General features: G+C 43.1%; 1 protein-coding gene across 1 annotated transcript in view; it reads right to left on the bottom strand.

Annotated features, from left to right (window-relative positions):
* Positions 1-13344, bottom strand: part of nrxn3b (neurexin 3b) — a 274415-nt gene that overhangs the window by 72264 nt on the left and 188807 nt on the right. Inside the window, exon 19 of the mRNA XM_076756314.1 lies at positions 5338-5519. Within this exon, the coding sequence (XP_076612429.1) occupies positions 5338-5519 (182 nt within the window). The remainder of the gene's footprint in view (positions 1-5337; positions 5520-13344) is intronic.

The following is a 13344-nucleotide window of genomic DNA, read 5'->3' as shown; positions in this document are numbered from 1 at the left end:
CACAGCTTCTTATGCAAGTACCTACTGTAGCATGTAAAGGTTAACCTCGCACACTGGTGCACCATCTGGTAGCTAGCATGTCAGTTAAGCTCAGCTTGGTGTAAAAAGTCATTATGTCAACAGTGCGAGCCCAAGGCAAGCTACAGTGCCAATAATCTGGTATTACCGTATATATTGACCTCATAAGAAGCAACCTCTGTTAGTGCCGATTATACTCTAATGATAACATTTAGCTGCTCATTAGTTTTAATAACAGTTGTAAGGTATCTGTTGTATTACATGGAAAGTCTGAGTAATAAAGCAGTGGAGACAAATATGACTGCTGTTCAGCTCCAGAGAAACACTGATTTATCAACTAAGTTACAATAATGCTGACTGCATATGCTGCAAGCAACTGCAAAAATAGCTGCAAGGTATGTTTTCCACGCTCTTTATTTCTGTGGGGGGAATCAAATGTGGGAGGTAAGGAAATACAAATAAGAAGCTGTAATGTTATCAGAGGCCATGCGCCACAACCGCGATAATATCTATCTCTCCCCGCCGAGGTAGGGTAACTTGATAGAAGCAATACATTGCTGGCCATATACGCGCTGATGCACACAGGTACACATCAAACATCTTATATTAGGTCTGTCAAAGGGAGAGGGAGAGAGAGGGAGGGAGGGAGGGAGACGGGGAGAGAGACAATGTTAGACATAAACACATACAGACAGAGAAAAAGCTGATGGATGGATGGGGAAAGACGGGAGTGAGTGAAGAGCTGAATGAATTATGCATCTGTATTCCTGCATTAATTCATTTAAATATACATGTATTAGCGAATGTGTGCATGTAACCGGTGTAAGGGTGAAAATGGATGCAGCATGGTCCGTGCAATACAGCATTTACCGTCCGCAGCCATTCATCTCATTCCACAACTTGTGTCTGAGTGTCTGCACTAGGGTTTTCAATTACCCAGCAACCACGAATTAGCATGAGGGGGAAACTCAAGGGGGTAATGGAATTCCGTGTTCCATCGCTCCATTAGACAACGCCTGTCAACGTATGTTTTTGACAGAGGGCGAAGACTTAAAATGTCTCCAGGGATGGAGATCAAAGTGTGAATATGTGTGTTTTGCACACGCTGGCTGGGATCAGATGGAAAACCATTACTATTATAACCCAACAAGTGGCTTTTACTTGGGTGCTAAACACAGGCACAAACCATAAAAATGCAAATATTAGCGTGATTTCTGGGTGACATTGAAAGCTTTTTAACGCCTCTCTAACATAACTTTAAATTCAAGTTAAATAATCCCTGTTAAGCTTGGAATGGTAAAAGCAAACAACCAGACATTACAACACGAAAGGTTTATAGTTCAAATAAAAGCAGCTCAGTTTTTTAGAGCTTAAATGTCACATTTATCCATAAAGTGGCAATTGGAGGTGTCATTGTAATGACTCTGCATGGAGTGTGGCATATTTTCAAGTTACCTGCTACAGAGACGCAGAGTCTTTATCTTGTCAGGTGTCTTGCTGTGATTTGCTCCTTTAATTGGAAACCAAAAGAGCTGCCAGAGATGAAACTTGATGGAGCGTTCTCAGTTTGGGTTTCTCCTGACTCCAACTTGTCACCTACGACGTCTCCACAGAAGTGAGTTCATCTGGGCTCGCTGGAGCCATGATGGACTGGGCTTCAACTCCCTCGGTTCACAAAACTCTGCTATAGTGTTCAAACAACGTGAAAGAGAAAAGATTGGGTCTTTGTGGTGACTGAGGCACGTCTCTGTCTTTCCCGTCTCTCACTTCCACGACCACTCTGAGTCTCACTCCTTAGACGACAGCTTTCAAGTACGGGATGCATGTTGGCTGACGTACAGATGAGCTGCAGGCGTAAAATCTTTTATTAACTTTCAGATTTTCCCAGCCACTTGCGATTGAAATTGATTAGAACCTAGTCACATGGTTGTGTCTTGAAAGAAGCAGGAGGTGCTGATTTTCCTTTTAAAACAAGACAATAATTTAACTTGTCTTGTTTCATGCAATGACAAGCTAGAATTACTGCTTCACAGTTGTATGCATCCACCAAGCAGTCAAGTCAGCAGTTGGGGTCACAGCGACCTTGACACTTGACCTCTGACCACAAAACCTGAATCGCTTCATCCTGGAATCCAAGTAAATGTTGGTGCAAAATTTGAAGAAATTCCCTCAAGGTGTTCCTGAGATATCACGTTCATGAGAAGGAGACTAACATGCATCCATACGCATGGAGAGACAACCAGAAAACATAATGCCTTTGGCCCCGGCTGTCACAGGCGTGGAGGCATAAAAAAAGGGAGTTTTTCTGCCTAAATGATGTAGGGGAAATGAGATTCTGAAGGATTTCTGTATGTGTGTATGTGTGTGTGTGTGTGTGTGTGTGTTGGGTAATCTTCACCTGCAGTCATGTGCAGTCCCTGGTGAGAGACTGTGTGAGTCACGACCGGCACATCTAGCCCACGGCTTAGAGTCTTTCTGTCATGGATTTAAGCTTATACACACACACACACACACACACACACACACACACACTTTCACATGTACATATCCAACATACACACACCGTCACATTACTAACCACTGCGATATTGTCACAAGCCCCCTTTTGACTCACCTTACACTAAAAAGTCGCCTGTTACACAAGGACAGGATTCAGATGATCTTTGACTATATGCAGCATGAAACACAGGATGTGACCTGACAAGGATCCTCGAGTGTTTCACACCCCGCATGGCAACCCAGAAACCAAACAAAGTCACAAACAAAAACACCAGCAATGGCAAAACGCCACGCTCACCTCTGCAAATTACCCTAAATTGCCCCTCAGATTTCAAACCAAGCATGCAGTTGTTCTTAGCAGTTAAAATGTAAACACTACAATCAGCATTTTAATTCATGATTGCCAAACAAGCCGTAAGCTAATCACAGAGAGGAGGGAGAGGAGGAGATAATGGAGAACGCAGAAGAGAGAGGGAGGCTAAGCGAGTCGGTGATTAGGTGTTGCCTCAAAATGTCTGCTTTTCCTCTGCGCTCTGGGCTCTGCATGTTTAAGAGAATGCCATGAACGCCCCTTTTTTTTTTTTCGGTCACAGTAAACTGCGAGCATGAGATGCTTAAGTTGAAGTCAAGGCCAGTCAAAGACATTCATGTTCTCTGTGTGGAGTTTTATTAAACAGAACTTAAGAGTCTCTGTATGCTATGGAAGTCATTTTCCTTTTTTGTTGACTCTCTGTCATATATTCAGCTATCAAAGCGGCTGTAGCGTGCCTAATGCATCTTGACTTTAGTGTGCTGGTTCTCAAATGATGACCTAATAACTGCAAAGGCTAAGGTAATGGCCCTGGGCCCGAAAAGACCTTTGGTTAGACATATATCCGGAATGGACAGGCATAACACCTTTAACCTTTTGTTCTAGATTCATTACTAAAAGCAAAACGCTGACAGCGAAGACCTGATGCCTGTCATCAGGAGTTGGCATCCACTGACATTTCAGTGAAGTCCGGAATATCTGCTAATTTAAAAGCATTTCGAGCACACATAAAACTTGCAGAGACAGCGAAGTTGTTTTAGCTGCAAATTAGACATGCCCATATTGTGGTAACCTTCCAAGAGATCCAATATTCTCGTAACTACAGAGCAAACTACAGCAAAATGATACTGTGTTATCCAGACAACAACAACACGAGCAGCGGTTTATTTTCCTGAAGTTGTAACCATATCCACCATGTCTCCCAGCTACATATTCACTCAAGGTTTAATTAATTATTCACTGTTCACCTGCGGCAAAAAGTCAAGCTTTCTTCATTTGGTTTCTGTTCAATAGCAGTGTAATTGTGGGAAAAAGGGAGCCTTGGAGTGCCGTGCTTTTTGCCAAGTATTTTCTAGTTTAAGGGCACAATCGCTGTTAATATTAAATGAAACCCACATTGTTTGTGCATCCTTGGCTGTCAATAAATCATTTGAAATATTAGCAGTGCAGTGTTACCCACACAGCAGAAAAAAGTCTTCAGAACATGCTGCTTCTCTAAATGAATTGGCGAAATCTCCAGTTGCTTTTTCCTATTAATAAATTCATTAGCGCCATGAGACTGAAGGAATGAAGACATTTGCCGCCCAACGACTCGCAGCCAAATTATAAGACATACCCTGCTTGGCTAGCTATGCTGTGAAATGTAAAAAGCAGAATTTAAAATGCATCCCCTCTCCTTCCTTTAGGGGTTCCTGCAATTACTGAGTCGGTTAGGGACGCAGGGAGGCGTTTCCCCACATCGCCCTCACAAGCTACTGCACATCTTTATCACTTTCTCTCGATCCGTACCATTCCACTTACATTTTACCTATGCACACACATGCAAACGCTCACACACATCCACTTTATCTGTGTAAAGGCAGCTCCAAACTGCTTGTTGTTGGCCCTCATCTTTGCAGAGCAGATGGCTGCTTTTCTGCACCACATGGCCAGCACTCAGGAGATGAGGGGAGCTCTTTAAGAAGGAAAAGACTTTCAATCTGCTTTAGCAACTGTAGCTCCTCCTCATCATCGCATCTTTTTTCGCATGGCGTCAGTAGCAACCCCCCCCCCCCCCAACCACCACCACCGCGTCTACATATCTCCATCGCACTGGCTTGACGCTGTGCATCCATCTAGCTGCTGTTGATGATTATGTAAATGCTTAATGCTTATGTAAACGAGTCAAACACAAGGTCACGAAGTGAGATTATTAAGATGCTGCAGGGATACACAGTTGACCGGCCAAGAATTCCAACTTGCAGCCCCCCCCCCCCCCTCCCTGGTTTCTACCATGTAACTCCAACATGTGGGAACACACTGCATATGTATGGAGGGCTGCATTCATTATTCATGCTGGGAGTCAGTTCGAACGGTGAAGAAGTAGGGTTATTCTGGAAGAGGATGGTGAGCAGAGACTCGGAGTAGGGGAGTAAGTTATCTCTTTTTTTTCTTTTATGGATTTGCACCGTTTGTATAATTCAGTTTGAGCGCAATGAGCTGAATTTGGCCTGAAGACTGCAATAAGTAAACCTTGAGGAATGACTCAAAGGTTTGTTTGTGGTCATCATCTTGTCAAGCTATAAATGTGGTTGCAATGCTTGAGACAAGGGTGATATGGCAAAAAAAAAAAGAAGCATCGATTAATTTATTGTAATTTATAGGTGCTAAAATGGTGAAGAAACAGTTCATAATTAACTTGAACCAGATGTTTAGCCTCAATCTCATTAAATAAATGACTTCATTGGAGCAAATGTGGTATCAAGCTGTTAAATAACACTGGATTTTGAAAAAGCAACATTAGTACTTACGATGTGGAGCATGATGTAGTCGCCCAGACGCGGGGCGCTGTCAATGCGGACGAGGATGCCGTCTTTGATGGTAGTGCTAAAGCCCACTGCCAGCCGGTCTGTCCGTGTGCTTGGCCTCTCATTGTTGGGCCACGTGTATGTGATCAGACCCCCTCCTTTACCAAAGATATATGTGGTGCCAGCTGTGGAGACACAAGGAGTAAAAAACGGAAGCAATTAGATTTGTTCGAGGAGAAACAGAGGCAGATAAAAAGAGATTGGGTAAAATCCAATTCTGTGATGCACAAACATACTGTAACTAGACACTAGGGAGCAAAGTGTCGTCACCAACAAGACACTTTTCTGCCAAAACCAGATCTTCTTCCATTAGGAGCTAAATCTACTCTTATACCTTTACAGATGCCCTGCCACTGCTACAATGTAATTGTGTTGAGTTCTATTTTAGGTTTTTAATGGTATTCAGTCAACACCACCTTTTGGGTAGAAGTCAGCAGCTCCCCTGGCGCCATCTATGACCTATGCAGCTCTTAAATATAGCACCTTTCCAGGGAATAACAGCCAGTATGACCAGAACCGGATAAGTCTCCCAATCCTCATGTATTATATATGAGACCTGCAACCAAAGAACAAAGGCTGGCACAAGAAAGGAGAGAAGTAGGGGAAAAAAATCGAACCTTCGTCCGGTTTAATTTGACAAATGCAGTGCAGAAAAAAGGGCCTCAGAACGAGTGGGAGAGAAGCTCACCAGAATGAAATTTTTTGTTATTACATCAGCCACTATGCAGATTTGTGTCAGATTTGAGGCTCTGATTGGATCAAGCTTGGCCCTGAGCCCCAAAATCTCTGAAAGTTGTTTGTGGATTTCCTTTTCTTTTTCTCATCACATGGAAAGGGAAAAAAAGGAGAAAAGTTTCTGTATTTGGTTGCAGGGTTGCATTCAATTCCAACTTCTGAATATTCCCTAAGGTGCGTCAGAATTAAAGCACTGAATCCCTGAGCCGCTTAGCCATCTCGTCCACATTTAGGCAAAGATAATCAAGAGATCAAAGGCATTATAGACCTACAGCAGATAGACTCGTGTGTGAATCAATATGGGAGACGAAACAGACTCCTGTGGCCTGAGGATGGTGGAAAGCATTTGGCCCACCTCAGAGGCTGACGGGGCATTGGTAATGAAGTCTCTGAGTTCTTGCATCAGTGTATTAATTCATTTTTTTTCTGCATCTATCCTCCCTCTGCATCCTTTTCTCAAACCCCCCCCCCCAACTTTTCCATTCACTTCCTCTCCAAGTCACCTGAACATCTGTTTGGCCTTGTGATGGGTGCCCAGCTGTCTCACTGTTTCCCCTATGAAGCGGCCAACAATCTGCTCTGTGGTACACAATACCCCGGGGACTGCAAGAACATATGGATGAGAGGGAGCAAGGGAGAGGGAGAGACTATCGACCAGATGAGTGTCTCTATTTGCCTTCAGGCGCACAAACAGGTCTGCAATTTACACCTCATGTGCCAGCAATGCAAACCACCAACTAAGGTCGTCGATGTGACATGAAAAATATCGAAACAAGTGAGGCATCCTAAGATTCAAACAACTGCTTCTCCTCTTGTAACTAATAACTGTACATGGCTGGTTTAACACAGATGCCTCCCTTTGAGATTTCATTTTTTTTTTTTCCTGAAGAGAAGCAATAAAATTTCTGTGTGGCTCGCAATGACGTTGCAACAACCGAGGCTGATGTTTGCATCATGTTTCACCTGCCTCAAATAGCTACATTTCCTCTTCGGCATCGGGTCTGGCTGAAAACGAGGCCCTGATGCCATGAAGACAGCAGATAGCAGCCTGCAGCCAGGTTGCACCGGATCTGGCCCTGCTGTCTCATTGCCTCAAAGTTTCTTCTTGCCAAAAGAGTTCTGGCAGACTTGGGATCAGTTTTCCCCGGCAAACGAGCAAACTTCGCCTATCTCATCTAACACACACTCTTTTTTTCTGGAGGGGATGACGATGATGAGCAGCAAAGATACAAGCACCCCGGGGAGCCAATTATCACATTGAGGAGATTTGCTTAGTGTTTCAAGAAGACAATGTTCGGCATGAAACACACACAGGCAGCCACACGCACGCCGCCCGACGCAGACGCACGCACACACAGGCAGGCTGACGGAGGCACAAATGCACATCGTGATGCTCAAGTATAAAAAGTGTGCAAACACGTGCGCATGCACACAAACACTCGAAACACGATGCATTCTCACATACAATCACACAAGTGGGTGATTATCTGCACAAGTACAGAGAGGAGAAAGAACCCGAGATCGCTGAGATGTAGCACATTTCCCTAACAACCTGCTGGGGCCAGACTGCACCGGCTGTATCTCCACACAGAGAGTGGAAGTCCACTGCTTATCAATTCATGCATTCACTGTGTGCAAAACCATCAAGTGGGGAATCATTTCTGATACTCATCTGAAGATTTCAAGAAAGAAAAAGTACTGTATGGGCGGTTAGCAACTGTGAGGAAACACAGAATTGTGGCGGCCAGGCAAAACTCCCAAGGTCAAGAGTTTCATCTGAGTAATTTCACTACAGAGCAAAAGAGCCTTTCCACTTAAGTGTGGATTTAAGGGGCACCAATATTACTGAATTTCAGCGATTTTGCAAGGAGACTAATTAGATGAAAGTGAGGGTAAGCAATGGCATATCTTAACTTTTCTAGCATATTTTAGCATGCATACTCTCAATTACTTCAACTAACACCTCCTTGGGCATCACCTGGCCCAAAAACTGTTAATAAACAATAGTCCTTTCAAGGTTTTTTTTTACCCAGTATTAAAAATGAGCTACACTTAAAGCAGAATGCAAAAACTAGGAAAAGGCCAGAGCTTTTCTTCATTTAAATGATATAAATCAACATGTGGCCATTTCTTTAACTGTTTTGCAGCAGTGTGTATGCTAAATTAGCAAGAAGGTCTGACATTAGTGCTTTGGCAAAAACCTTTTAAAATGTGCATGTAATTAAAGGTGCACGAGTGCCACAAAAGAGGACATCATTCATTGGAAAATGACTTTCATTTATAAAGGGATCTCTGACAAAGTGATGGGCTTGAACACCTTTTTCCCCTCTTTATTTGCTTGGTAAAAGTGCAACAATAGACTCTGATGCAACCTCTAGGATGTTGATCCAGTCAAACGCATTAAAGCAATGAGGTAAAGGAGGTCCAATTTGTTATGTGCTTTTCGGAAAACGGCTCTCTTCAAATTTGAAGGTTTTCTAATCATTCTTGTGCCGCTTTCTTTTGTAATTACTACCAACATTTCGTCTGCTATTGCAGTTGTTGCTCACACTCTTTCAGAAACAGCTTACTGCCATCGCTGCATACAAGTTTGAAATGTTATGCTAGAAAAGAGCAAAAATGAAGCCTCCAACATACAGTACATGCCTTTCACAGCCATGACGCCCTGGTGAAAAGCCAACTGCAGGGAAAATATCATCAAAGGAATCAAATCTACAAACAGATTATTGCACAAGATGTTATTTTGGTGGATCAGAGGGGACTTTCATCTACATCTTTGAATAATGCAATCTTGCCATGCCCAGTGGGTATTGGAGGGAGGCCATTTGAAATCTAATAGTAGCATATGGGTGCTCCATTGATTTGTGAGTGAGGGGATGTGAGATAGGAAACCCTCTGAAAGAAATAATGACCCAACGCTGATTTTATTTGATAATTATTTGATAGTTAACAATGTAGCAAAGTAAAATGAAATACCTCCACATGAGCACGGTGTTAGTTTGGAATAAAGGCACTGCACTGATGCATTACTCTCCTGTGTTCCCGTGATTCATTGCATCTGTATTGTGCCTCCGTTTAGAGACAAACTGTAGATGAGAGACTAGGTCAAAGTCTTGGCCTCTATTTCGCAGAGGTCCCCTGAGGCGTGGGAGTGCAGACAGAAGGTCAGGACACCTGTCTGCAGAACAGAACTATGTCCTGTCCTTCAGGCTCCACACATGACATTAACCAAGTAGAGAAAAGAAAAAAAAAAAAAATTAGGAGGATACAGTATTTTCATGCAGAGTCAGAAATGACCGAAGGTCACCAGCTTCCATACACCTGGCCAGCGGGGAAAATCTCAGTGAAGCAAACGAGATCGCCTATCAAACCACTGCTCCAACTCAGTCTAGAGTGATTACAAAAACATTTTACATACATTATTTACAGGGCATATTTGCACGCTCTCCTCCCTCTCTATCTTCCACATGCACATTTAAATTCTAACTAAGCAACAATGCTATGCATAAAAGAGCAAAAAGAGCAGAGCAGCTGCCACAGCACACGTCTGTTATAACTTGGTAATTGGTTGTATTCAGACCTCACATCATGCTGTGATAAAACCTTCTCTTTAGAGGCAGCTGGTGGAGGACATACAGTAAAAGACTGTCTGTCCAACTGCACGGGCTGCACGGAGGTGGTGGTCAAGAGTTTTTTTTTGTTTTTTTTTTTATGTTGGATGGGGTGGTGTTTGTGTCTGTGTGTATGTGTGTACGGGCAGCCTCACAGAAAAAGGTGCCACTGCCAGCTACCCACGAGGCACAGAACTGCGGTGGGTAAATGCTCTAAACTGTTTGTGTACATATGCATGCGCACGGACACACACCTGCATAGACATCATGCGTGAGTCTAAACTTATGCACACACACCCACAAGCACACACACTTCCTCTCCTTTCTCCTTGGTGTGTGTTGTTTATGTGCTTTTATGTCCTTCCCCTTGTTATCTCTTGGGCTTTCTGCAGCGCTGGCGCCCCAGGGGATGGAAAAAGAAGACAAACACGGTTTGATGTGGTCGAATTTTCTGCCATCGGAGAATGAGGAAAAGAAAGAGGAGCCGTGAAGAAAAAAAAATCCTGAAAGTGAGATGCAAAATGTAATTGCCTCCTCAATCACGTTCAAAAGAAGTCTATCATCACAATGCCTTCCCCTGCCGTGCTTCATACATGGGGAATTATTAGGCTTGCTGTCCTTCACACAACTACAATAAGGAATCATTGGCGGAGGAATCGAATTGTGAGATACTGAGCTGGGTAATCACCAGGATTTATCTCCATTTTACAACCTCTTATCATTTCATAATTCATATTTCCAACTGTTGCCTCTCCCCGCTGGGATAGAGTAAGGGACAAGACCGATGATTGAACGCTCCCTCTCTCTCACTCTATCCTCAATCAGCTGCCAGAGGCAAGTTTAGAGCAAATGGCTAAAATACTATTGATGCATGCGTGTGTGTGCACGTGAGCTATTGGACTAATGTATATCTGTGGAGTATACACGTGCGTGTATGCATGTCTCTACATTGTCACCACCCATGGTGGCCATGTGTCCCGTGTCTCACCAGCAACACTGAACAGAATGCAGAACATGATTGATGAAGGGCAGTGTTTTGTGAAGAATGGCTATGTAAAGAAAACAGCCAGCCTTGAATGATTTACACTGTCTGTTTCCCCGTTATAATAGGTTGTAGCGTTATCACACTATATGGATTCACGCGCCAAAAACCAGGGGTAATAGAAGTGGAAGGAAAACGGTGGAAAAACAAAGAGGGAATGGACAGAGCGTACATAGAGAAAAGTGGAAGAATTCTGCAGGCAGTCAGAGCTGTATTATGATATATGCACAGTAAAATACATGTGGGATTGAGCCACATTTGTTTATGATTTCAGAGCAAGATTTGCCCAAGAATTGCCGTTTTAGATAATAACATTTTCAGCAGAATTTCATATGTACGCAATTATTTTGTATCAGGTATGACAGCTGCAAAGAAACTTTTATGTGTAAACATAAAAGAAACTCTGACAAGAAGATAACACAACACAGCTTAGAAAGTTATTTCCCAGTTGACACAGTGCATACAGAGGATTGTATGGATTACTCTACGTTGTATAACATTTTGTCAGAGTCATATTCTAACTTTATGAGCCGGAGCGCACGAGCAAATGCAACAAAGCAAGGAAGAGACGCAGGCAGCTTCTGCTGGAAGCAAAGCAGCACCAGTAGCCAGGATGATAAAGTCTGAGCTGTTGGGCAGCAGCTCCACTCGCTGGGATTGAGCAGTCAAATACTCCAGTGGTTGTATTTGTGCTACAGTCGCCCAACAATGCCAAGAGAAGCTAAGGCCTCTCTGCTGCAGTGAGATTTAGCGCTGACAGTTTTTGTTGGAGTCGGTTGTTGGTGGCAGTGCAGAGGGAGCGCAGGTGACAGGAAGCAATCAGTGTCGACAGGGAGCTCAAGAACATACTGTGCTGATGCATAGGGCTGCAAAGATTCATTTCATTATCCGTTAATCTGACAGTTATTCTCTCAATTTGTTGACTGTTCAGTCTGTGAAAAAGTGACATCTTCAAATAGCTTGTTCAGCTTGACCAACGGTCCAAAGTTTACTGTCATATATGATGAAGAAAAGCAATAAGTCATCAAATTTGTGAAGCTGGAACCAGCGAATGTTTTGCTTTTTTGCTTGAAAAATGAAACAGCTTCATTATCTGCCAGTTAATTCTGTCGATCAACCCGCTGATTAATCGACTGTTTCAGCTGTAATGGAGGAACCTACTGAACACTCAGCTGCCAGTTAATGAGGTACACGTAGCTTAAACGAATGCAGTTTAATACAGCAGTTGTATGATAAATCCTATCTTCATGACGGTTATATTCCACTTTTGTTTTTTTAAAGAAGTGTTGATTCAACTTTAGGGAGGCTGTAGTTTGTGCTGCTGTTGAATTGTGTTACAAACCTCATTGATGTCAGTGAGGATCGAGCATTTTAACAGAAAAATATATGTTCTTATTTGACTTGCTCGCCAATGTCAGACCATTGTGTCTCCTTGCAGCAAATTTTGTTTTTAGAAAGTAGAATCTTTCAACATTTCTGTTTGAGAAACTCAGCTCTGTACAAGTGAAACACGACTGACAGAATAACTCCCCATTTGAATTAAAATGGTGTATACATACAGCATTCTTTCATTAAAATGAAAGGCTTTAACATTTCATCTGTCATTCACATTTGTAAAACTGTCCATGCAGCAGTGCTGTACCGTATGTATTGTACACCCTGTTTTAATTTATTCTGATTAATTGGACCTCAGCTCAGGTTGACAGTGGGCAGGCTGGGAATTATGTGAGGTCACCAATCTCTGTATGCTCACTGGGAGGCCAGATTTGACCCATGGGGGTTTCTATCGATTATACTTAAACACCAATGCTCCATAAAATAACAGAAAATGTACACTTGCATGAACAGCATTCCTGGGCCTAACCTTGCTAGCATAATTAACTAGCCAACTGTTAAAGGATAACTGTATGTCTTCCACAACAGCTAATTCTTCCCTTTAACTTGAAATGAATGTGACCTGTATATAATTGGATTGTGTTCAATAACAATTGAGGTCCAATAACTTCTGATGACGTAACACACAGTGAGATGGCTCAATCAAAAAGTTCTTTGTTGTCACCCTTCATTGGCGGGGGACATACTTGATATAATTCCATGATGAACAGCTTGATTTACCATCTGCATCATGTTGCTGAGGCAGAGGTGGGGAGATGTGGGGAGCGGTGGAGGAGTCACTTTTTGCGGCAGGAAGAAGGACAGACATGGAGAATAGAGACACACAGATGGAGAGAGAGTCAAGTGGCGTAGTTGTGAGCATGAAATGTTCACCCACACCCCCAGAGGCACCGAGTCCTTACTCACAAGCATGTCAAACCATCCCCAGATCGCTACAGAAGGACAGGAAGTTCGACTCACAGACACCCATTAATGAAGCAGTCATGTATCCTCACTTCAGCTTCATGTAACACTGCAAAGGCGCAAATGTGAGTACACAGAAGTGAAAATACCCACACACACACACAGACTTGAACAGCAGAAGGTGAGCCATAACAACTCTCCCCTCATTACAGCAAAACTCGGATAGCAAGTCTAACCCCTCCCTCTGTCTCCCCTCCTGCTGCA

This window comes from Chaetodon auriga, chromosome 18, assembly GCF_051107435.1.
Source record: "Chaetodon auriga isolate fChaAug3 chromosome 18, fChaAug3.hap1, whole genome shotgun sequence".
In the NCBI taxonomy this organism is placed as follows: domain Eukaryota; kingdom Metazoa; phylum Chordata; class Actinopteri; order Chaetodontiformes; family Chaetodontidae; genus Chaetodon; species Chaetodon auriga.
Note: the sequence above shows the minus strand (reverse complement) of the source record. Positions and strands in the feature narration are given on the sequence as shown.